This window comes from Mastomys coucha, unplaced genomic scaffold, assembly GCF_008632895.1.
Source record: "Mastomys coucha isolate ucsf_1 unplaced genomic scaffold, UCSF_Mcou_1 pScaffold14, whole genome shotgun sequence".
NCBI classification, from domain to species: domain Eukaryota; kingdom Metazoa; phylum Chordata; class Mammalia; order Rodentia; family Muridae; genus Mastomys; species Mastomys coucha.
In genome coordinates, this window is record NW_022196896.1 from 38,912,327 (window position 1) to 38,937,705 (window position 25,379).

Here is a 25,379-nt window from a genome sequence, read left to right on the forward strand (position 1 = left end):
GATTAAAGGTGTGCGCCACCACTGCCCGGCAAATATAGGCTTTTTAATAGTAAAAGAACAACTGCACATCCACAATTAGAAACAAATCTTGATTTATACTTTTGCAACTCATCAAAAAATTAGCTTCTTTTATACTTACAACTTTTCTTTTTTCCTTTCTTTTCCTTTCTTGAGAAAGGGTTTCTTTGTATAGCCCTGGCTGTCACAGAACTAGTTCTGTAGACCACTAGGCTGGCCTCAAACTCTCAATGAGATAGGGCTACCTCCGCATACCAACTGCTGTGATTAAAGGCATACATCACCACCACCAAGCTTACTTACGACATTTTTATAATTAATATCCAAAATACATATGAAAATAAATATAAAAACTTAAAACTATAAAACTTATAGAATAAAACAGTATATAATATTCATGCCCTTGGGTTGAACAGAAAAAGCATGAACTATAAAAGGAAAAATTATTTAACTAGATTTTATCTAAATTTTAAAACTCCCATATTCAAAAGATATCGACAATGAAAAGACAAGTTATAGTCAAGAAAACATTAGCTAAACACTCATTTGATCAATCATTATACATAAAACACATAAAATTTAATAGTAAAAAAAAAAATAGCCAGGCAGTGGTGGCGCACACCTTTAATCCCAGCACTTGGGAGGCAGGGGCAGGCGGATTTCTGAGTTTGAGGCCAGCCTGGTCTACAGAGTGAGTTCCAGAACAGCCAGGGCAATACAGAGAAACCCTGTGTCAAAAAAACAAACAAACAAAAAAATAAAAACAATTCAATACTGAGCAAAAAGAAAAACGAACAAATACTCAGCATCACTTTATTGGAGAAACACAAATAAACCACAGTGGGCTAATGTTATAAACCTATGAAAAGGTTTGGTTTTTGTTTTGTTTTGTTTTTAAAGATTTATTTATTTATTATATGTAAGTACACTGTAGCTGTCTTCAGACACCCTAGGAGAGAGGGCATCAGATCTCATTACAGATGGTTGTGAGCCACCATGTGGTTGCTGGGATTTGAACTCAGGACCTTCGGAAGAGCAGTCAGTGCTCTTAACTGCTGAGCCATCTCTCCAACCCCGTCTTTTTGTTTTAAGAACAAAAACTCAGACAAATGGTACAGCTTCATCTCAGTGCTAGAGAGGAAGAGAGATCACTGAGTTCTAATCCAGCTATGGTTACACAGTGAGACCCTGTCTCAAAACAACAAAACAAAATCAAAAAAGCAACTGGACCTGGAAAGATGGCTCGGTGATTAAGAGTGAGTATTGCTCTTGCAAGAGGACCAGAATTTGGTTCCTAGACCCTTATGGTGTCTCACAACTGTCAGTAATCACAATTCCAGGGGATCTGAAGCATCTGCACTCACATTCCAGCCCATACACATACATGTAATTTAAAATAATAACTTTTCAATTAGGCTGGGCATTGTGGCACACACCTTTAATCCCAGTGCTCGGGAGGCAAATGTAGGCAGAATCTCTGTGAGTTCAAGGCTAGCCTAGTCTACAAATCAAGTCCAGGAGCCAGAGCTATTTACACAGAGAAACCCTATCTCAAAAAGCTAAATAAATAAATAAATAAGTATCAATTAAAACAAAAACTGGTCTGAGCCTCAGAACCCATGTAAAAGAGCTGGGAATGGTGGTATGCTCTTGTAATCTCAGCATTAGGGCAGCAGAGACAGAAGGATCCTTGGGACTCACAGGCCAGCTAGCCTCATCTATTCAATAAACTCTAGGTTAGCGAAAGACTCTATCTCAAAAAATCAATGTGGGCAGGGCTGGAGAGATGGGTCAGTGGTTAAGAGCACTGATTGCTCTTCCAGAGGTCCTGAGTTCAATTCCCAGCAACCACATGGTGGCTCACAACCATAATGGGAACTGTCTGAGGACAGCAACAGTGTACTCACATACATAAATAAAATTAAAAAAAAAAAAAAATCAACGTGGACAACTCTTGAGGAACAACATTTGAAATAGTTGTCCTCTGGCCTCCACATGCATACATACATAAACACATACCTAAACACACACATGTACCTGTACATACATACACATGCATATACACATACAAGTGACACTACCAAATGCCAACACAAATTTAAAACAAATGGAATTTTCACATAGTTCATAGTAGAAATGAAAAATGGTCTAATGGTCTATGGAAGTTTCTTCTTTGAGTGAGAGTATTTATGTATGTGTGTATGTGTATGTACATGTTCATGGTGGCTGAGTGTGTACATATGTGTGTACATGTGGAAGCCAGAGGTCAACATTGATTATCTTCTTCTCATTCTCCACAGGATTCTTTCTACTGATCCCCAGCTCACTGACCCTCCAGCTCCAAGAATACTTTTGTCTCTGCTAGGATTATAGGCACCCTGCTTTTTATTCAAGTGTTGGCATGCACTTTATACCAATCGAGCCATTTCCCAGTCATTGAAGTTTCTTATAAAGATAAATATATATTCATCATATGACTATATGTTCCATTTAAGTATTTACCAAAGTGAAATGAAAAACTTACATGAAGCCACATGTAGTGGCCTATGCCTTTAATCCCAGCACTGGAGAGAAAAAGGCAGATGGATGTCTGAGTTCAAAGCCAGCCCCGTCTATAATGCCAGTTCAGGACAGCTAGAGAAACCCCATCTCAAAATAATAACAATGATATTGATAAAAAGAAGGAGGAGGGAGAGGAGGAAGAGGAGGAAGAGGAGGGGAGGAAGGGAGGGAGGAGGGGAGGAAAGGAAGGAGGGAGGGAGAGAGGGAGAGAGGGAAAAGGGAAGGAAAAAACAAAAGAGAAAAGCCTACATGAATACAAAAACCTGTACATACATGATCAATGTTTACAGGGCTAGATTCATAGTAGCTAAAAACTGAAAACGGTTGAGATCTTTTTGTAAATGTGTATGTATGTCTGTGTGTCTGTGACCTTATGTTCCATGTATAAGGGTGCCTGTGGAGGCCAGAAAATGGCAACAGCTTCCCTGGAGCTGGAGTTATAGGACTATGAGCTGTCCAAAGTGGGTGCTGCAAACTGAACTTTGATCTTCTGCAAAAGCAAAAAGCACTCCTAATCAACAACTGACTCATCGCTCCAGCCCCTATTATTTTTTAATGTAATATATTCAATCAATGACATATTATTCAGTAATGAAAGTGAAATCAACTCCTAATACTGCCAATATACACTAAAACAGAGTAAGGCACACTCATTGTCCCTGTTTCTTGCCATGTTATGCCCTATACTGCCTCAGGACTTTACTAGCAAGAAGGCTATCTGCTATTTACCAGACCATAGACCACAGACATCTGACTTCCATATGCAAAAATAAAAATCCTTTATATCATTAAAAACAAAACAGAAAAAGGCTTTTCTCTTTAAAGGACACTGTTATGATACTTTGATTATAGTGGACTGTAAGGTCTCTATACTATTCAATTCTAGTACTCTACTGCAAAGGCAGCAATATATAGTATGTAGACAGGAATAGGGCTACATGCCAACAAAACTTCACAAGCAACGGATGTGACATGTCCCCCAGGCTAATTTACCAACGCCTATTCTTAAGCAAAAGGAACCATGCACAAAATGTCACCCTAATATAACAATATGAAAAAGGAAAATAAATGAACTCAGAAAACAAATCAGTGGTTGCCAGTATATGGGGACTGGGAAATAGGAGTTGGCTAAAAATCTGGACTGATGAAAGATATTCTGTATTTTTACTAGGGTTGATACATGACTGCATGTATCTCAAAATCCATATACAGTGTATGAAAGAATATACAGGTTCTGAGCGCCTCTAATCTAACAATCTGAAATTCATAATGTACCAAAATCTGAAACTTTCTTCAGCACAAAATAATGCTACTAGTAGAGGATTCTACACCATGAAACTGGCTTCACGTGACTTAAAAGTTACTTCATGTTACTACAAAATTACTTAAGGAGATTGCATGAGATTATCTGTAGGTGATGTGTTTAAGGCAGATAGGACATACAAATAAATTTTTGACTTAAGTTCCATCAACAAAATAGATCATGATGTATATGCAAAGTGTCCCTAAGTCACCCAAAATCCAAAATGTTTCTGGTTCCAAATATTTTGGGTATATGATACTTAGTTTGAACCTATCTCTGGGCTGGCATGATGACTGAGTATATAAAAAGTAATTAACAAACAAGCCTGACAACTAGAGTTCAATACCAGGACCCGAGGTGAAAGGAAAGAATTGACTCCTGACCACAAACGAACCAACAAGCTGTGGTACATGACACCCATACACATATATACACACACATGCATACACACACACACATACATACTCACATTCACACACAGTCATTTTTATACATTTTTAATCATTTTTATACACAATAGCAATAAAATTGAGACTTTTAAAAAACAATAATCCTTGCTTAAAGATATTCTTTGGTTCCCTGATTCAAATGAACTTATAGAAAACCTGTGTTTAATATTTAAACACCAATATTTGGTGAAATTTAAATATTTCACATCTTATATACACACTAAAAGGACTTAGTTTTGGAACTATATATCTGAGATTAGCTTAAACAGTCCAGTTGAGAAGAAAGTTCAACTATACTAGTAATTGTGGAAGCCAGGTAATAGATACACAGAAGTCATAATACCCTAGCTACTTTCTATGGTCTGAACATTTTCTACAGCAGCCTAGTTGGGATTTGTTGTTTTGAAGGAAAAAAGTTCAGAGAAAAGTGCACACCACAAAATTTTGTATTTAATGTCTAGGTAAGCAAAATAATAAGCTAAACCAGAATGATAAATCTGAAGCTAAAAGTACTCATGTTACACCTGTGCAAAAACATATGAGGTCCAGATATATGCCCTGCTAACTTCTCTCCCATGATTTTAAAATCCTATAGGTGTAACTGTATACTTATATACAAGTGTATTTATCTTTATAAACAAAGAAGTTAAATATAAAACAAGCTGTTTCCCGAAAACCTAAAAAGCAGTAAGTCACCACTAAAACAAAACAATAAAATATCATATTATCTGGTTCGGGGACAGTCATAAGTAGTGTAATCAGTTCTGCCTCTAATTTCACAGCTTGTATACTTTTATCATTAAGGGCCAAAATAGAGGGGGGAGGAAATAGGGGGGTTTTCAGAGGGAAAACCAGGAAAGGGGAAAACACTTGAAATATAAATAAAGGAAAGAATAAAAATAAAAATAAAAAAATAAAATTTTAAAAAGGACCAAAACATACCTGCAGAAAACATACCTGATCACATCAGGATAATAACAAGGCAGATTGGTAAACAAAAAAAATGTTTACCAATAAATAAATACACATATACAATCACCCCCCACACACACACAGAGGATGGGAAAGAATAGATCTATCAGTAAAGTGCTTGCTGTGAGCACAAAATTGTGAGTTCAATCCCCAGAACATATGCTGGGGAAAAAAGTGGCACATGCTTAATATACCAATGCCAAAGAGACAGATGAAGTGGATCTCTGGGGCTCACTGGCCAGCTAACCTAGCCTACTTGGAAAGTTCCAGGCCAATAAGAGGCCTTAGCTAAAACAAACAAACAAACAAACCTGTGGGCAGCACATGAGGAATGAATGACACCTGAGGCTCTGTTCTGGCTTTCATATACATATGCACATTCATTATATATGTGTGTGTATATATGTGTGTATATATATATATATATATATATATATATATATATATGTATGTATATATATTATATATGCATGTATATATACACATATATGTATACATGTATACACATATATACATGCATATATAATATATACATATATATACATGCATATATATATACGTACACGCACACACAAACACATACATTTATACACAAGGCTGGGGGATGTAGCTCAGTGTGTATACATACATACACAACCACATACATGTAGCTCAGTAGTAAAGCACTTGCCTAACATGAGTGAAACCTTTGGTTCAAACCCTAGCACTAAAGGAGGACAAAAAAAAAAAGGAAAGAAAGAAACATGCAAACACATTAAACAAAAACAAAAAACATCGGGGGTGGGGCAGTCTCTTGGACTGGAGATGGCTCAATGGTTAAGAACATGTACTGCTCTTGCAGAGGACTCAAGTTCAGTTCCTAGCACATGGGGTTGGACATCTCAAAGTCCCTCCAGCTCAAGAGAATCCAACACCTTCTTCTGGTGTCTGAGTGCACCTGTACTCATGTGCTCGCTCACACACACACACACACACACACACACACACACACACACACACACACACATATATACATAATTTAAAATAAAATAAATCTTTTAAGAAATAGGGGCATCTCATGTGCATATCCATGGTCATGCTGTTGCAAGAAATCATGTGGAAGTCCATCATCCGTGCTCCCGCTGACTATAAAGGGCAAGGGGATACTCTGGCAGTAGTATCCATGACTACAAACTCAGAGAAACATGGAAGGCTTCTATGACAACCCCTACTCCCACCCCACCCTCACCTCCCCCAAAAAGTAACAGCCTAGACAAAAAGCTATTGACGAGAAATCTTAAAAATTGCAATAAAGGTTGCTGAAGTATAGCTCTCCACAGCTATGGCTTCTGGCAGGGGTGTGGGTAGGGAAGGACTCAAGTTTTCTTTAAGGATCTGGCCACTGGGAGTTTGATCATGCTCCAGTGAATATATGAGCAACACAAACTGAATGGTTTTGGGTTTTTTTTTTCTTTTCTTTTGAGAGGGTAAGGCCACAAGGGTTGGGGAGAGGGAGATCTGGGAGGACTGAGGAATGAAATCATGGTTCATGATGTGAAATTCTGAAATAACCAATAAAGAGAGTATGGAAAAAAAAAGTATAACAAAGAAACTAGATTAAAAACAAAGGTGGTGGTGAGGTTTCTCATTATGTTGCCCAGGCTGAGCAGGCATTCCTGGGTTTAAGGAGTTCTCCAGTATCAATACCCCAACTTGAACTATAGGCATGTGGTAGGTACTATGCCCAACTATCAGTAATTTTAATAAAATATCATGACTGTCCTTTTATAATATTATTACATTTTACTTATTTTGTGTGTATGTATGTGTGTGCATGGGTATACATGTGCCATAGTGAATATGTGGAGGTCAGAGGACTGTCCTTTTATAATATTACTACACTTTACTTATTCTGTGTGTATGTATGTGTATGTGCATGGGTATACACATGTGCCATGGTACATACGTGGAAGTCAGAGGACTGCCCTTTTATAATATTATTACACTTTACTTATTCTGTGTGTGTGTGTGTGTGTGTGTGTGTGTGCACGCGCGCGCGCGCGCATGGGTATACACATGCACCATGGTGCATAAGTGGAGGTCAGAGGACAGCTGCAGAAGCTGGTTTTCTCCTTTCACCATGTAGGTCCCAGGGATGGAAATCAGGCGGTCAAGCTTGTCAGCAGGTGCCTCCATCCACTAAGCCATCTCACTGAGTGTTCTCAAATTTCTAATAGCTTAGTGGAAACATCATCCGCAAATAAAACCAGAATGTAACTATACCCATAGTTTTCTTCATAATATTGTAGAATACACCACCCTGCTGGAACATGTGAGGAAGTCCCTTTGCATAAGACCACACGTCTTCTCCTGAAAGACAAAAGCAGACAAAGTGTGAGCTCAAACACAAGAGTGCCATCCTTGGCTATGCTGACACAGGTTAGCCTAAACAGAAATCACAGGGCCCAGATCCAGAATGAGTGTAACACAGATGAAATACAATGGCACTCCAGAAAATGGATGGACCACGTAAAGGCGAGAGCTACTGCCAAGCACTGTTACAGAAAAGCCTAACCCAGTGTTTGAAGGCCCATGTTACTTTTCAGGACACCATAACAATCTAAACTTTTTTTTAAGATTTATTTATTTATTTTATGTATATGAGTACACTGTAGCTGTACAGACAGTTGTGAGCCTTCGTGTGGTTGTTGGGAATTGAATTTTTTTTTAGGACCTCTGCTCACTCCTGTCGGCCCCACTCACTCTGGTCAACTTTCCTCACTCCAGCCTAAAGATTGATTGATTGATTGATTATTAAATAAGATGTTTGTTTGTTTGTTTATACATAAGTACACTGTAGCTGTATTCAGATATGCCAGAAGAGGGTGTCAGATCTTATTACAGGTGGCTGTGAGCCACTATGTGGTTGCTGGAATTTGAACACAAGACCTTCAGAGGAGCAGTCAGTGCTCTTACCTACTGAGCCATCTTACCAATCCAACAATCTAAATTTTTAATAAGTTTACTCAATTTTTAAATATAGGAGCTAACAAAAATATCCTTAAAACTGCACAAATCAGTACTGAGTATACTAAACAAAATATATTTAAAGTTTCAGAGTACCTCAGGGAAACTTGCTGGTAAACACTGGTCAGAACAGAGAGGATTATGAGAAGTTACTCACTTTTAACTAGGATATAAAGTTGTAATTGTGTACGTGTGTGTTAAAAGCAAAGAAAAAGAAATAGCCAGGGAGAAAAATAAGTAGACAGATTAAACATAAGTAATTAATGTTTTTTGTTGCCCAAAGTCCAGAGTTTAATCCCTACCAACGAAAGGGAAAAAAAGATAACAGCATTTGAAAGCATCAGAAAGGAAGAATAGAATTATGTTAATGTGCTGCTTCTTTATACTTCCATTATTTTCATCATTATATTATATCATAGAAAATAAGAACACATAGCAATAATGGGTTAATTTTTTGTCTTTCTTACTAGAAAATTATACTGCTGGACCAGAGTCTTGTATGGAAATAATTATATAACTACAATCCTTTCCTATACCATAAAAAGGAATATTAAGTTGTATAATAACACTCAGCTAAAGTTATCTTTAATTCCTTTTTCTTCAAAGATTGATCTATTTACTTTATATATATGAGTACACTGTCACTGTCTTCAGACACACCATAAGAGGGCATCAGATCCCACCACAGATGGTTGTAAGCCACCACGTGGTTGCTGGGAACCTAACTCAGGACCTCTGGAAGAGCAGTCTGGCTCTCAACTGCTGAGCTGTCTCTCCAGCCCCCTAAAGTTATCTTTAGTAAACCAATTTAAAATATAAAATTTTAAAAGCCTTGGCATGTGAATTTTCATTTAACCAGAACATTCAGTCACACAAACACTTATTACTAATAATAAAGTACTATTACCAAAATGGTCATATTTAAATGAAGACATGTAGAAAAGTTCGATTTAAAATATCAAATCCCCAAGTACAAATAAACTAATAACTTCTACACTAATAACAGCTACACTGACCAAGTTTATCTACAAAATTTCTTTCTATGGTGATTACCTTTCATTTAATTATGGTCATTCTTATCCTAAATAGTCCCAGTTTTTCTAAAATATTCAAGGATATTATTTATTTGGAAAACATCACAAAGTAAAGGAAGCAGGGTTTGGGAGTGGTTTGGAGTTTTTTGTTGTTTTGGCTTTTGGGGGTAAGAATCTGAACAGGTGCCAAAGTGAGAGTAATAAGAAGAATATCACATTTCTTAGCACTTCACACTCAAGACCATGTCTTCTTTAAGCAGGTCATGTATCTCTTTGTTCTCATCATCTCCCATAAAGATTCTTCAGACATTATTTTCCAAATCAGCCGCACTCCCCATAAAGTATGAATAGCAGATACTCTACTATACTGTTTGTTTATGTTATATATTTGTGTTTAATTTTATACATTAAGAGTAAAGTTTTTCCCTTTCTATCCCCCAAGAACTAATTTTTGCCCCAGAAAGGGTAATACCACATCACCATTTTGTGGTTAAAGGAAGTATAATACCATCTAAGCCGCTATTATTCACCTATTATTGAGCTCAGAAGTTACCTTTAACAGCTTCTTCTACTGTCACAACTTAAGTTCTATTTCATTTACAAGCAAAGCTCAGAACAATGCTTAAATAATTCTCCCAAGATCATGCAGCTAATAAGTGGCAAGACAGGGTATGAATCTTCACACCAATCCAAAGTTTATAAATAACCCTAAAATTAAACATTTACTAGAGTTCAAATCACGTTAAAACAAACATGAGGGCTCTATTCATAGTCCTACTTTGTAAATATGCATATCAACTGGCTATAGAAAAGAGAAATTATTTCCTTTGGTATATAAATACCTCCAATAAGTTATCTTTGTTGATAAGAGAAATAAGATAGGAGACTAGAGATCAAGATCTTTGTACTAGCCCACCACAGTCACATTACAAGCTCTCCATGGCACCTTCTCCATATATTACTACTGTCTCCTGCCTAGACCACTGCCCCCATTCGACTGGTTTTCCCTGACTCTTGTCCTCCCCAACTCCCTTGTTCAAGTAGAGTTAAATCTCCCATACTGAAGCAAAGCAGTCCAAAAGAAATCCTCAGCTCCACAAGGAGTCCTAAGGCCCGTGTAAGCTATAGGAAATGTCTAAAAAAGAAAGAAAAAAAAGGAAAAGAAAAGAACATAGATAGAAGTCCAAGATCCTTTTTTATATAATAGAAGAGCTAGTCCTTCTCTACCAACCTCACACCACACCTTACGTTGACTTTTGTTTTGTTGTTGTGAGACAGGGTCTCACCAGGTAGCTGAGACTAGCTTAGAACTCCTAATCATCCTCCCCCTCTTCCACCTCCTGAGTGCTGGAATTATAGGCATGCACCACCATCAAGCCCAGTTCCTTCTGCCTTAATTTTTATGATGCAACACAAACTGTTCCAGTGTCCTAAGGCCAATAATTGTTACATATTCCTTAAAAGGCAGTTTAAAGAATAAATTTAAAATCCAGCCAAGCGGTGGTGGCGCATGCCTTTAAATCCCAGTGCTTGGGAGGCAGAGGCAGGCGGATTTCTGAGTTCGAGGCCAGCCTAGTCTACAGAGTGAGTACCAGGACAGCCAGGGCTACACAGAAAAACCCTGTCTCAACCTCCCCCCCCCCAAAAAAAAATCCAATAATTGCTCATCAGATACAGGCACACACTTACTGCCAAGCTTGACAACACAAATTCAATTCCTGGACTCTCATGGTGGGAGGAGAGCCAACTCCCTTAAGTTGTCCTCTGACCTACACAGATGTGCTGTGAAGCATGTGCACAGGTGTGTGTACACGCATGCACACACACACACACACACACACAAATTAAATAAGTACAATAAAAATAAAGTATAAAGCTCTTTCCACCAGCCGAGCAAGATGCCCAAAGGAAAGAAGGCGAAGGGGAAGAAGGTGGTCCCGGCCCCCGCCGTCCTCAAGAAACAGGAGGCCAAGAAGGTGGTCAATCCTTTGCTTGAGAAGAGGCCCAAGAACTTTAGCATTGGGCAGGACATCCAACCCAAAAGAGATCTAACACGCTTCGTCAGATGGCCTCGCTATATCAGGCTGCAGCGGCAAAGAGCCATCCTCTACAAGCATCTCAAAGTACCTCCTGCCATTAACCAGTTCACCCAGGCCCTGGACAGGCAAACAGCAACTCAGCTGCTTAGGCTTGCCAACAAGTACAGGCCAGAGACAAAGCAAGATAAGAAGCAAAGGCTACTGGCCCGTGCTGAGAAGAAAGCTTCTGGCAAAGGGGACGTCCCAACTAAGAGACCACCGTCCTCCGAGCAGAAGTCAATACTGTTACCACCTTGGTGGAGAATAAGAAGGCTCAACTGGTGGTGATTGCCCATGATGTAGACCCCATTGAGCTGGTGGTTTTCCTGCCTGCCCTGTGTCAAAAGATGGGGGTGCCCTACTGCATCATCAAGGGAAAGGCTAGCCTGGGGCGCCTGGTTCACAGGAAGACCTGCACCACTGTTGCCTTCACACAGGTTAACTCGGAAGACAAGGGTGCTCTGGCTAAGCTGGTGGAAGCTATTAGGACCAATTATAATGACAGATACGACGAGATCTGTCGTCACTGGGGAGGCAACATCCTAGGTCCTAAGTCTGTGGCTCGAATTGCCAAGCTGGAAAAGGCAAAGGCTAAAGAACTGGCCACTAAATTGGGTTAAATGTACACTAAGTTTTCTGTACATAAATATAATTACAAAGTAAAAATAAATAAATAAATAAAGTATAAAACTTAATTTAAGCCAGGCAGTGGTGGCACATGCCTTTGATCCCAGCACTTGGGAGGCAGAGGCAGGCGGATTTCTGAGTTCCAGGCCAGCCTGGTATACAGAGTGAGTTTCAGGACAGCCAAGGCTATACAGAGAAACCCTGTCTCGAAAAACCAAAAAAAAAAAAAAGCTCAATTTAAGTGTCACTTTCTCTACAATTCATCTGAGTGGTTGAGTAATACCTACCTACTTTGATGTCAATATTTACAGGAATACCAAGGCCACTATTATACTGCTGGCTAATTTAGTTTACCTTTTGTTCTTTTCTTTTTTTTTTGGTTTTTCAAGACAGGGTTTTCTCTGTATATCCCTGGCTGTCCTGGAACTCACTCTGTAGACCAGGCTGGCCTGGAACTCAGAAATCCGCCTGCCTCCACCTCCTAAGTGCTGGGATTAAAGGCGTGCACCACTGTCCAGCTCTTCTTTTAAACTAAAAGGTTTTCAGATTCAGGGAAAGGTCAGTGGTTCATTAGACTTTCTATTCCCAGGACCTGGCACAGCAGTGAACAATTGCATTCTTAATACTGGCTGAATAAACACATAGAATGAGTACCACAAATTAAGGTTTTTTTTCTGGCTAGAGAGATGGCTCAATAGTTAAGAGCACCTGCTTCTCTTCTACAGGACCTGGGTTCAATTCTCAACACCTACTTGCCAACTTTTCAGGAGATCTGATACTTTCTTTTTTGCTTTTGGGGGCACTAGGCAAAGAAGCAGTACACACATGCATGTAAGAAAAGGAGAAAAAAATAGGAGTAACATAACTGAATCTATAAAACCTAACCAACAGCATCACCTGTTTTCAAGACTAATAAATCAAACTCAGCAAAAACAAAAAGTAGCTCCACCTCTTTAGGACAAACTTAAAAGAAGAGGAATATCATGGTGAAGCCTCCATTATATCAACACAGTATTCTGTGATAGTCTCCCAACTAGTTTTACTTGATAGTCAGCTTCTTTTCATAGTACAACAGTAAAACATTTTCAGTTGATGTACTATGTGTGAAGATAGAAAATATACCACCGTAAATAATCTCTTCTCACTGCCTTCTTCTGGAATCCTTCCTAGAGTCTTCAGTTCTCCTCTCTAAACAGAGATATACATAACAGAAGTACTACAGATGATTTTCTTCTACTTTACCTACTATTTATTTTTCTATTTCAGAAGTTATTTTTAGGGCTGGAGAGATGGCTCAGTGGTTAAGAGCACTGACTGCTCTTCCAGAGGTCCTGAGTTCAATTCCCAGAAACTACATGGTGGCTCACAACCATCTGTAACAGGATCCAATGCCCTCTTCTGGTGTCTAAAGACAGCTACAGTGGATGTGTCATTCATCTAACTATCTATATAGATAGATAGATATGTATATATGTGTATATACATATCTATCTATATATGTGTGTATATATACATACATGCACATATATATACACATACACATATATGTATGTATATAATAAAATCTTTAAAAAAAACAGAAGCGATTTTCAATTTTTTAAATTTATATTAAAAACCCTGTTTCAAGGTGGGGTGTGGTGGTATACACCTTTAATCCCAGGCAAAGGCAGGTGGATCTTGTGAGTTTGAAGCCAGCCGGTCTACAAAGTGAGTACCAGGACAACCAGAGCTACCCAGAGAAACCCTGTCTTGAAAAACAAAAAGCAAAAACAAAACAAAAACTACCACATGTTACTCTATATATATATTAGAATTCTTTGGAAGAAAATAAAAGTAAGTAGCCGGGCAGTGGTGGTGCACGCCTTTAATCCCAGCACTTGGGAGGCAGAGACAGGTGGATGGATTTCTGAGTTCAAGGCCAGCCTGGTCTACACAGTGAGTTCCAGGGCTATGCAGAGAAACCCTGTCTCGGAAAAACTAAACAAAAAAAAAGAAAAGAAAAGAAAAGTAAGTAAAATATATCAAATGGCTAAATCATAGAAGGTGATTAACTTAATTTCAAAGTATAATTACATTAACTATGATGTATACGATCAATATCATATTCAACTTTGTGACTATTCTCACTATAAATGTACTACATATAAATAAGTAATGCCATTCAATGGCACATAAGGAATACCACCATAAATAAATGTATAAGCATAAACTAGATTTCAAACTTTCACCAAGCATTTGAAGAAAAATATAAAGAGAGAATAATAATATAGAGATCCAACATCACCTAAAAAAATAAACATCTGAGTTCCAAATGTGATTTTGGAAAATCCTGAGATATTATAATGGGCTTAGTAAGTAGAAACATGTTTGCTAAGCATGCATGAGATCTTAGATTCAACCACCAGTACCATCTTCACCAATAAGAAAAAAAGAAATTACAAGTGTTATGAGAATTTTGGATGCTGGGGATTGATCCAAATAGGCCCTATATTTTAAAAGTATATAGTAAAAAGCCACAGTCCTTTCAGGAAGAAAAACAGTGTTATAAAATCCAATACGCTTCTCCATTTTTCAAAAGTTGATAGTAAACTAAGATAACTAAACTACAGTCAAGTTTTGCTTTCACTAAACCTATATTTACCTCCTGATAATGCTCTGGTAATCAGAAGATAGTAAGAAAAAAGAAATGAGCCAAATTCTTATGGTAGATCATCTCTACCATAGTTATATAATAAAATACAAGTAAGTGATCTACAAAGAATTGTACTAATATATTTTTGCAAAGCCATAGTTGGGGGTTGATTTAAATACTATATAAGTAATGAAGATGGCAGGCTGCAAAAACTAAATTAAATAAACCCCAATGGTCTGGATAAAATGTACTGAAGGTATATGTGAAATATACTACCATTATATGTTTCAAAGCAACTGTGACTATTTCCATGAATGCCCCATACCAAGATGACTGATATATTATTTTGTTGATATAATACAAAATCTATTTAATGAATATTGTACTTAAAAACAAAAGAAGGTAAGGTCCTAAATTCAATCTTAGTCCCACAAAAACAAATAAAACAGCCCTTTTCTTTACACCATGACCTCCATGATATAAACTGTGCTCTATCACACCCTCCCCAGCATGATAAACTGAACCACCTGAAGCCATTAGCTAAAAAACAAAGCCAGACCTAAAAAAAAAAAAAAAAACATCCCTGGCTACTACAAGTCCTCACATTTCACAAAGACATTCAATCAATCTCTATCAATCTCTCTCTCTCTCTCTCTCTCTCTCTCTCTCTCTCTCTCTCTTTCTCTCTCTGTGTGTGTAATCAAATAAGACATTTTTCTAAAATGCTCTGATGGATATATTTGAGGTTTATCACTTTTTATGTTATAGAAAAGAAGGTTGGTTGTGTTTTGATAAAAGCTATAAAATCAGAAGACTTCCTCAGCAGAGACCCTTGGAAGCAAGTTGTGATGATCTGAATGAGAAATGCCCCTTCTACCCACCCCCCCCCCAAGTCTCCAGCATTGGATTGTTTGGTTTCCAGTTGGTGGTACTGTTTGGGTAAATTTAGGAGGATTGCTGGAAGCAGTCAGTCGTTTCAAAGCCTCCCTGTGCCACTCCCAGTAAACTCTTTGCTTCCTGCTGCCATTTGTTTGTTTTGTTTTGTTTTGTTTGTTTCCCGAGACAGGGTTTCCCTGTATAGCCCTGGCTGTCCTGGAACTCACCCTGTAGACCAGGCTGGCCTCAAACTCAAGATCTGCCTGCCTCTGCCTCCCAAGTGCTGGGATTAAAGGAGTACGCCACCGATGCCAGGATCCTGCTGCCATTTTTAAGATGTGAGCTCTCAGCTTACTGCTGCAGATGCCATACCTACATATTGCCACATTTCCCTGCTGTGATGATGATGTACTCTCTTATTCCTCTGGACCCATAAGCCCTTTTTACTATTAAGTGGCCCTGGTCATGGTGCTTTACCATTACAATCGATAAATAGCTAACACATAAGTTCATAGAAGGCAGGAACGATGTCTCCATTCATCCGATGTAGTCTCAGGCTCACAGCATACATTCATTTTGATGAACTAATCTGTGTTCATTCACTCAGTAAGCATTTGCCTGGTATCATAAAATGTGGCAGGACTAGTCTATGTTTGTAGACTTCAAATCTACTGGGGAAGGGGCAAATAAATAAACCAACAAGCTTATAATAGGTGATGTAAGGAAAATGAATAGGATAGTAAAATAAAGATAAAGAGGATATATTCAAAACTAAATATAAGTGAGAAGGTAAATAAATAAGCACTGTAAAGCTTGATTTTCAAGCTATTTCTAAACAAATATAAAGGCAGCTTATTTCAGCTGGGCAGTGGTGGCGCAGGCCTTTAATCCCAGCACTTGGGAGGCAGAGGCAGGCGGATTTCTGAGTTCAAGGCCAGCCTGGTCTACAGAGTGAGTTCCAGGACAGCCAGGGTTACGCAGAGAAACCCTGTCTCAAAAAACCAAAAAAAAAAAAAAAAAAAAAAAAAAAAAAAAAAAAGAAAAGAAAAAAAAAAGGCAGTTTATTTCTGCATTTTGAAATTTGCAAATTTCCAAATAACTCCTATTATTTTTTAGCATCACCAATCTAAACACCAAGTTACTATATATGGTCATATGTATATAATTATTCCAAAACTAATAGGTTTACAAACACATTACTTTTAAAGATTACCTTCTACATAATTAAAAAACAATCAGAGAGAGAAGACTAATATATCAAAGCAGCCAGTCTCAGTACTTTGCTTGTTTTGGGTTTTGATTTTTTTTTTTTTTTTTTTTTTTTTTTTTTTTTTTTTTTTTTTTGATGTTTCTGTCATCACTGGAGACAGAGGGTTGCTATGTAATCCAGGCTCAAGACAAGCTCATGATCTTTACGCCTTAGGCTTCCAAGTGCTTAGATTGCTAGGATAACAATGTATACACCACCATACCAGGCTTGTGTTTTTTCTTAATTTCTCAAATGCAACTACTTTAAATTAGCAAAATACACCTTTATACTTAAATTTTGTGTTGGTAATAAGTATATATATAAAAAATCTTATAGCTTATGGGCAGCCATATAAATATTAAAGGTGAAGAGGCAAGGGATCAGAATAGAAGGTGGTATCCTGGGGAACTCATTATAGTCTAAACTAGATCCTAGAAAATGAGATGCAGGTAACTTAAATCAATACTTTTGTTTTGTTTTGTTTTGTTTTGTTTTTCCAGATAGGGTTTCTCTGCGTAGTCCTGGCTGTTCTGGAACTCACTCTATAGACCAAGCTAGCCTCGAACTCAGAAATCCACCTGCCTCTGCCTCCCAAGTGCTGGGATTAAAGGCCTGCGCCACCGTGCCCGGCCAAATCAATACTTTTTGAAAAGTAATTATACACTAGTATTTTTACTAACTTTCATTACAAGAATATATTACCATACTAAGCAAATACTTAAGACTATTGATTTATAATGTGACCCATGCCAATGTATTAATCTACAAAGGAGTAAATGGAGTCCTTACCTATACTCTCACCTGCTATCAAATGAAGCTAAATGAATGGTAAAAGTAAATGTTCTTATAAAATCATGGAATCAGGCAAAGAGGGTGTTCTGGCAGAGGCCAAAAATCAGGACTCATAAAAATATTCCTATCCTTCAGCAAAGATTACCTTTCTAGTTACCAGAATTATCATGAACCCCAGGTGATATATTTCTCCTTTGTACAACAGTGCATAAACACTGCCAAATTCTGCTTTTCAGCCGGGTGGTGGTGGCGCATGCCTTTAATCCCAGCACTTGGGAGGCAGAGACAGGCGGATTTCTGAGTTGGAGGCCAGAGTGAGTTCCAGGACAGCCAGGGCAATCCAGAAAAACCCTATTTCGAAAAAAACCAAAAAAAAAAAAAATTCTGCTTTTCAGACTCTTTTTTTCAATGTTGAATGCTGACCATCCATTCCATTTCTGCAGATACAGTCTTTCTTTAGACATGTTAAATTCAATTAAAAACAAAACAAAACAAAACCCTTCAACTTGCTTACTACTCATTGGGCACAAGCTACTGCAAACACAAAGTCAGTAGGAGACATTCACCACATAAGTGTTCAAAAATTTACCCTCCTTTAAGACACACATTATCATCTTCTTTTAACTTGGGAAACTGCCAGTCTTAAAACGTTTTCTGTATATACCTAATTTTGCTCATTTTGTGAGTATGTTATTTTCACATACTCACAAATACTTTACCCATGTTCACATCAACTACAAGTGATCTTTTGTACAGAGCAATTGAAGTATTGGGGAGTTAGTAGCTTTCCTGAAATCACTAAGTATTTGAGCCGAGTCAAATTGTGTCTTCTGACTCCCATCAGCCATTCCTCTACTCCACAAAATCTCTAAGAAACCACAGTGTCTCAGAAATATGGAAAATACCTATGTTAGTTTCTCCAATTCAGTTTTTACGCCTACCAAACCAAAATGGGCAATATGAAGTTGAAAGTTTGTACCGTTTTTATATCTCCCATGAACTAGTCGGCTCCCAACTTAATAAGGCAGTAAGAACAAATCATTATAGTGGACCAAGGCCCAATTCACTACTATTTAGTAGTCTGAGAAAACAATCAAAAGCCAGCACTTTTCTAGCTAAAAGTTCTAATCTCAGCAAAATTAAATCTCTTCTAAGAACCTTTAAATTTTCTTCATACTTGAAAACTTGTGTAAAGCATGTTAACACTGACTTAAAGACAAAGGTTAAGCAAATAATGTAAAAAGCATACCACTAGGCAGGGTCCCAAATCATCTAAAGGCTGAAATTACCAGATTTAGTTGATGATATATTTTCCTTCAATTTATACTCAATTATCAAAAAGAAATTCCCAACCCCATTGCCATCTTTCTTGTTTGTTTCTCACGAGCTATTCACTGCAATTATGGCAGAGTCACTAAACCATAAAATTAAACACAAAACCTAGCGCACACATAAGAAAAACATAATGAAGGAAGAACAGGAAACGGAGGAGATAGGCTAGTAGGTGGGAGTGCAGTGAGACTGTAAATACCAGAAACTGCAATTCATCAAACAGGAAGTCCTGAAATCACATGACAGAGAGGAAAATGAAATTAAAAATAAATAAAAAAGGATCAAGATAGAGCTCAGACAGGAAGAAAATGAAAGGGCTTTACCTATAGATACATTTGTTTTTTTAAGCAAATTTTGAAATAAGATATATTTAATTAATCTGGTAACAGTTGAGTAACTACTACTTTCATTCTGTAATGAATATTGTTCTAATATTCATATTGTTCTAATTCACTCAATAATCATATTAGTATCTACTACCGAACACTAAGGAAAATAATTTCATCCTATGTATAGAATGAAGTATTTATGGCAACAGCAGGATTTTTTTCCCCTCTCCACAACAAAAAAACTCAGTATTTTATACTCACAATTAAAATACACCATCAGAGTTCAATTGCTCTTACCCATTAATGTTGCTAAAAGACACAAGGAGTACATCTCTTTGTCAGCTTGCTCCTGAAGTTCCTTGGACGACAGTTTACCAGTAACAGCAATCTCTTCTTGTTTCACAGTGTGGGCTGAGTGTGCAGCAGTGGATGGACCACCTTCTGCTTTTCCTTTTAAGATCTCTATTGTAATTCTGTCACCATGCTGTAATGGAACTGGCTCCTTTTCCATTCCTGCCTGGGGTGGCATTAACTCTTTAGGAGGAAAGCCATATCGAATACACTGTAAATATGGAGGAATGTTGAACTCTCTGGCTATACTTTCCTGAAGTTCAAAAAAGGTTGTTGAAGGCTTAAGAGTAACCATGGACTGCCGTCCATCATTAGTTGTTATTCGAATCTTCTTCTCCTTAGAAGTGGTAGGTGAGTAGGGAGCCTTGGTGGGGGTGGCAGGTGCAGATGATGGCCCATCTCGAATAGTACTTGGAGAAACAGTTCTGGGATGGCCCTTTTGCTCGTGTTTTAATTTCTCTGTTTTCCGTTTCTGCATCACAGAAGCTTGTTCTGTGATGTTCTGTTGAATAGTTCTTTCAGTTTTACTCATGTTTAATTCTTCCTTGTGCAAAGTTTTTGTTTTCTGTCCAGTAAGAATAATTTTAGTTGGTAGCTGAGACTCCAAATCTTGTCCTTGCACATCTCCAACTCTCTGAGCATGAGCACCATCTATATTTACAGGAGTGTAATCGTCAGGATTTTTTTTTGCAGTCTGATGCAATATAGTGTGGACAACTTTCTGAACTAGGATCTCACTCCCAAATTCACCTGGAAAGTGCTTGGTAACAAGTTTCATTGCAACATCATAAACATTACTATTCAAAGATGGATCACTTTCATACTGGAACCAATATACTGTTTCTCTGACTACTCTTCCTCCCCACTCCAAAGTGATAGGAAAAGCTTCCGGCAGATTGTCATATTCTTTACCTTCCCAAAAGTGTTTGAATCCACAACCACATTTGCCACCAGTAGACCTAGAATTAGTTCTGTCTCCATCCAAATACACAATAGAGCCATCTCCTCTGACTCTTCGCACAGATGTGCCATGGCACCAATTACAAGCTGTTAGATTACTCAATCCATAGTCCGGTAGCAGAACATCTTTCACTGGGTCATATGAACAAACCAAATTGTTTAAGGGAAAGCTGTAATTTTTGTCAGGCCTCAGCTGCCCATGAGTACTTTTTGCCAAGTTATACAGTTTCCCTCCTGGAGCCAACCACTCAGGAGGGACATGAAGTTCAGAAAGGGCACCACAAAGCAAACACTTGTGAAGGCGATTATCCATTACTGCTTTTTTAGCAGCTGCTGTAACTTCCTCAGGCTGAACTCCTATCACCCCAGTTCTTCTGTAGAAATACTGATGTACATCAGCAACCAAACTAGGATGAATACCATGTTTGTCCATAAAGACTTCTTCCATAGCAGCAACCAGCCTAAGTAAGTACTTATCCTGCAAACTTCTGTCTCCTCCAATAACACAGCCACCATCCTCCTCAAGCTTGATGTACTTTTTAATAAGGTCCTGAGGCACACCCCATGCTTTAGGTAGCAAATTCATGGGTAGTTTGGGCAAGGCAGCCCCCTTTATGCCTACCAAGGGAATATAATGGTTTCTTCCAGAGCTACTCCACGCAATACAGATTGGCTTGTTCAAATGACCATCTCTCCCAGTGCACTTCTCTGCAGGTATGAGCCCAGGTAGAAATGTGGCTGAATAATCACCAGAGCTTCTCATGCCACTGAGGGAATCTAAAAGAATTATGGGACGATGTAACACATTGGCAAGGCCGAATATGTGGATATTCCTCAGGCCTAAGGGGACACCTTCAGGTGGCACAAACAGAGGATCGCATTCATTGATAATGTCCTCCCACTCGGCAGCATCAATAAAGTCATGAAACAGGGCTTGATATCGGGCTAGGTGCTGCTGAAAGTGCTGCTTAAGATTCTCCCTCAGGGCATGCCAGAAGAGCTCTCGGCCTACTAGAGCCCTAGACACAGCATGCACTAGGCAGTGTCCATCCCCATCCACATGCACTGGAATGAGGCATTCTTGACTTTTATTGGCCCGTTTGATATCCTCGAGAGTGTCATGCAAATATAGGAGGCTTCCGGAGCGGTCCTTGCCATAGCCCACAGTGTTGACGTGCTCTGGTTCGATGAGGAAGGCCCGGTCACCGAGTAACGCGCAATCGAACAGTTCGCCTTGGTTCATGTCCCGGAGAAGCTTGGCCCGGCCCGTTTGTTTGTCCATTCCATAGCGTGCCAATATGGGCGACAATAATTTGCAGTGGTAGTTGGAGAGGCCCATCACCTTTACCAGTTCCGTGTTCTTCTTGGGAGCCCCCGTCACTCCGAGAAGCGCGTTCCGCAGCAGATTGTGCAGCACCACGTCCGGGTCGGTCACCTCCTCCACTCCCAGCAGCTGTTGCTGCTCGTGCCGCTGTCCGCACTCGGTACACTCGATGCTGACAGAACCGGAGGCCGGGAAGAAGAGCCGCGCCTGGCACTTGGGATCCGGGCAACTCCCGGAAAGGATTCTCCGGTCCCTTCGTTTCGAAAGGCCCCCCGGAGTAGCCGCCGCCGCCAGAGACGACGAAGTCTGCGGAGCCTCGGGGGGAGGCGGCGGCGGCGGCAGCGGAGGAGGAGGCGGCGGCTGAGACATCGCTGTCGGCTCTCGCTCTGCGTCCCAAGCGACCCTCAAAGGCGCATAGCCAGACCTCCGCCGGCCCGACGAGGTCTAGTCCAGGCCCAGGGCGAATGGCTTTCCTTTTCCTACCAGTTCCTCCTCCTCCTAGGCGAAGGCGGAAGCGCCGGACGTTGTTTCTCTTCTCACTTCTCCACAGCCTTAGCCGTTGCCCCGAACGTAACGGCCACCACCCCACCCCGCACTCACACTCACTCACTCTCGCTCTCTCCCTCAGACACAGACATACACGCCCTCACTGAGACTGCGCAGGCGTGGCTTCCGCTCTGCCCTCTGGGAAAGAGAGTCTTCCGGCTCCTCTCTCGCGAAGGAATGTTAGGCGCTTCCGTCCAGAAAGAACTTCAAATACCGTGATGCAACGCGACTCGACGCACGCGGGGAGGAGGAAGAGGAAGGCGCTCGGAAGGTGGGGGCAGAAAGGAAGTGGATGATTCGCGGGGCTTGTCGGTAGTTGTATTTTTAACTGGATCTCTTTTGTAGTTTGTCTTTCCCCCCCTCCCCCCCCTCCCCCATTCTATGGCCCTGGAGAAAGAGTCAGAGAAATCACATTTCCTAGGATGCTGTGGGTAGTGTTCCGCCGCACTTTCCCCTTGCGCAGAAACGAGTGTGCTTGGGGAAAACAAAAGTGAAAAGAATTGGTGTGGAAGAGGATCTAAAATCCACCACCACTGCTAGGAAGTGGAATCCAATTATTTAGTCCGGGTTAAAAGTCCTAAGAGCATGGAAGAGGGAGTTTTCTATGAAGTTACTTTTTTTTAAGTATATTAATTTTTCAAATACGGTGTCATTTTTTAAAATTACCATTTAGGTAGCAAGTGCTGTAACTGGGCTTCTACCTTATTTGTAGTTGTAATCACGTAGTTATAATCACGGCTCTAATTTGAGAGAAAATTAACAAGAAGTAAGCAACAGCTAGTGTCCAGTAGCAAAACCTGGCTGTTTTGATTTAGTCACAAGAAATTTAAATTATTGTTATTTTTAATATACATGTGTTTGAACAGTGAATAGGTCTTAAGGTGTTAAGATCAAAACACCTTGAGACAAATTACCTTCTTGGATCCAGAAAACATTTGTTTTTCTGTATCATTCAGTAACTGGGACAGCAGTTGCTATTTTCAAAATATCTTTAGTGCCCTGGACGGCTGATGCATGGATAGAGATCCAGCACAAGGCCAACCAGGACTATGGGACAGGAATTTGCCAGAACAAGACAAAAAAAACCTCCATGGAGAAAGTATATTCAAGAGTAAATGAGGACTTAGTAAACTAGAGTTATAGAGCACTTTGGGCAAGATAAGTAGTCTTTATACTGTATAAAGGTGAGAGGGGTAAACTCCACAGTAATTTCAGACTTAAGCAACCATCAGAATCAAAGGCAGCACTTCAGAAAGAACATGTCTGGGAGCAGCCTGCGAATTTACATTTTGAGCAGGGTGTCTGCCTGGTGATGCTAATGATGGGAAGATCTCAGTTTGAGAATTACTGCTCGCCAATTTGTAAGAACACTTTTCAAGAAAACATCCTGTTGTTATATTTGTCCTTTTTTTTTGTCAGTTTATGTAGAACTCACTAAATAGACCAGGCTGACCTCAAATCCACAGAGGACCACTTGTTTCTGTCTCCTGAGTGATGGGACTAAAGGGGTTTGCCACCAACCTGTCTTCTTTTTTAAGTATTAAGGAAATTGCTTGTCATCGAATGTTTAAAAAATAAGTATAAAAGAAAGGTAACAATGTCTGTTAGCCCTTAGAGATCACAATTAGTAAGGTTTTCTATACATATATAATATATAGTTTTATTCTTTGAGCTCAGGCAGACCTCAAACTCCCTATAGCAGAGAATGACCTTGAACTTTCTGTCCTCTGCCTCCATTTCCCAAATGCCAGGGTCAGAGGTGCATGCAGTGTTAAGCGCTGAACCTGGGGCTTCATGCATGATAGGCAAGCATTCTACTATCTGAGATATAACCCCAGCCTGCATAGTATGTAGCAGTTTTTCAATTCGTTCTATTTTTTAGACTATAATATAATTATAGTTCCCCTTCACATTCCTCCTTCCAAACCCTCACATAGAGGGACTGGAGAGATGGCTCAGTGGTTAGGAGGACCAACTGCTCTTCCAGAGATCCTGAGTTCAATTCCCAGCAACCACATGGTGGCTGACAGCCATCTGTAATAAGATCTGATGCCCAAACCCTCACATAGGCCCCCTCCTTGCTCTCTTTCAAATTCATGGTCTCAATTGACACATTTTTCAAACTGTATATGTGTGTGTCTGTATACATATATAGGTCTATAACTGTTCTTTGTGTTACATATACTGTCTTTTCTCTGAAATTCAGGATAATTCATCTCTATGTTTATTTCTGTCCACTTGTTTTCTTGAAGTTATCTGATCATTATTTCAATTAAAAGTAATGTAAAAATAATAGCTTTTTTCAATACTTACTGTTACATAGTCATATATTACTAAATACATAAGTACAACCTGTTCAGTCTGTATAATGTTATTTTTATGTATGTTTTCAAGGTTGACTATTTGGTATGGGATAAGTTACTGGTGTGCTCTTCCCTAGGTAAGCCTGTTTCATCTCCTCTCAACATTCCCTAACTGCCTGGAGATTTCTGTGTAGGGTTGAGGCCATACAAGCTTTCCCCTCTCTACTTTAGTATTTAGGTTTTTGTTTTTGCTTTTAAAGGAATCAAAATTGTTTAATAATAATAATAATAATAATAATAACAACAACAACAGTAGTTATTAACACCCACCTACCATCAACTATACCTTAGTATCTTTCCATGTATTTTGTTAACATTAGAATATCATTGAAACAGGTACCAACATAACCATTTCTATTTTGGAGATGAAGAAACTGAGCACCAGTAAGTTAAGTACTTTACTCAGTGTCTGAGTCCTCATTAGTAACATAATTAGGGTTAAAAGAAAACCCACGTGTTAAAAGATCCTGAGTATCCAATCACACACGTTTAATATAGAAATAGATCTGCAGGCGGTGGTGGCGCACGCCTTTAATCCCAGCACTTGGGAGGCAGAGGCAGGCGAATTTCTGAGTT

The 25,379-nt window shown here is 39.2% G+C and overlaps 1 protein-coding gene, 1 long non-coding RNA gene and 1 pseudogene across 2 annotated transcripts in view; 2 read left to right on the plus strand and 1 right to left on the minus strand.

Moving 5' to 3' along the window:
* Vcpip1 (valosin containing protein interacting protein 1) overlaps nucleotides 1-22,601 on the minus strand; it is a 25,741-nt gene extending 3,140 nt beyond the window's left edge. The window contains exons 1-2 of the mRNA XM_031366811.1: nucleotides 19,557-22,601; nucleotides 7,567-7,653 (exon numbers count right to left, since the gene is read on the minus strand). Of these exons, the coding sequence (XP_031222671.1) occupies nucleotides 7,567-7,653; nucleotides 19,557-22,263 (2,794 nt within the window). The 5' untranslated portion in view covers nucleotides 22,264-22,601. The remainder of the gene's footprint in view (nucleotides 1-7,566; nucleotides 7,654-19,556) is intronic.
* Nucleotides 11,232-12,042, plus strand: LOC116088153 (annotated as a pseudogene).
* The window catches only part of LOC116088154, a 17,490-nt gene continuing 14,631 nt past the window's right edge, over nucleotides 22,521-25,379 (plus strand). Inside the window, exon 1 of the long non-coding RNA XR_004117789.1 lies at nucleotides 22,521-22,711. This is a non-coding gene — a long non-coding RNA (uncharacterized LOC116088154). The remainder of the gene's footprint in view (nucleotides 22,712-25,379) is intronic.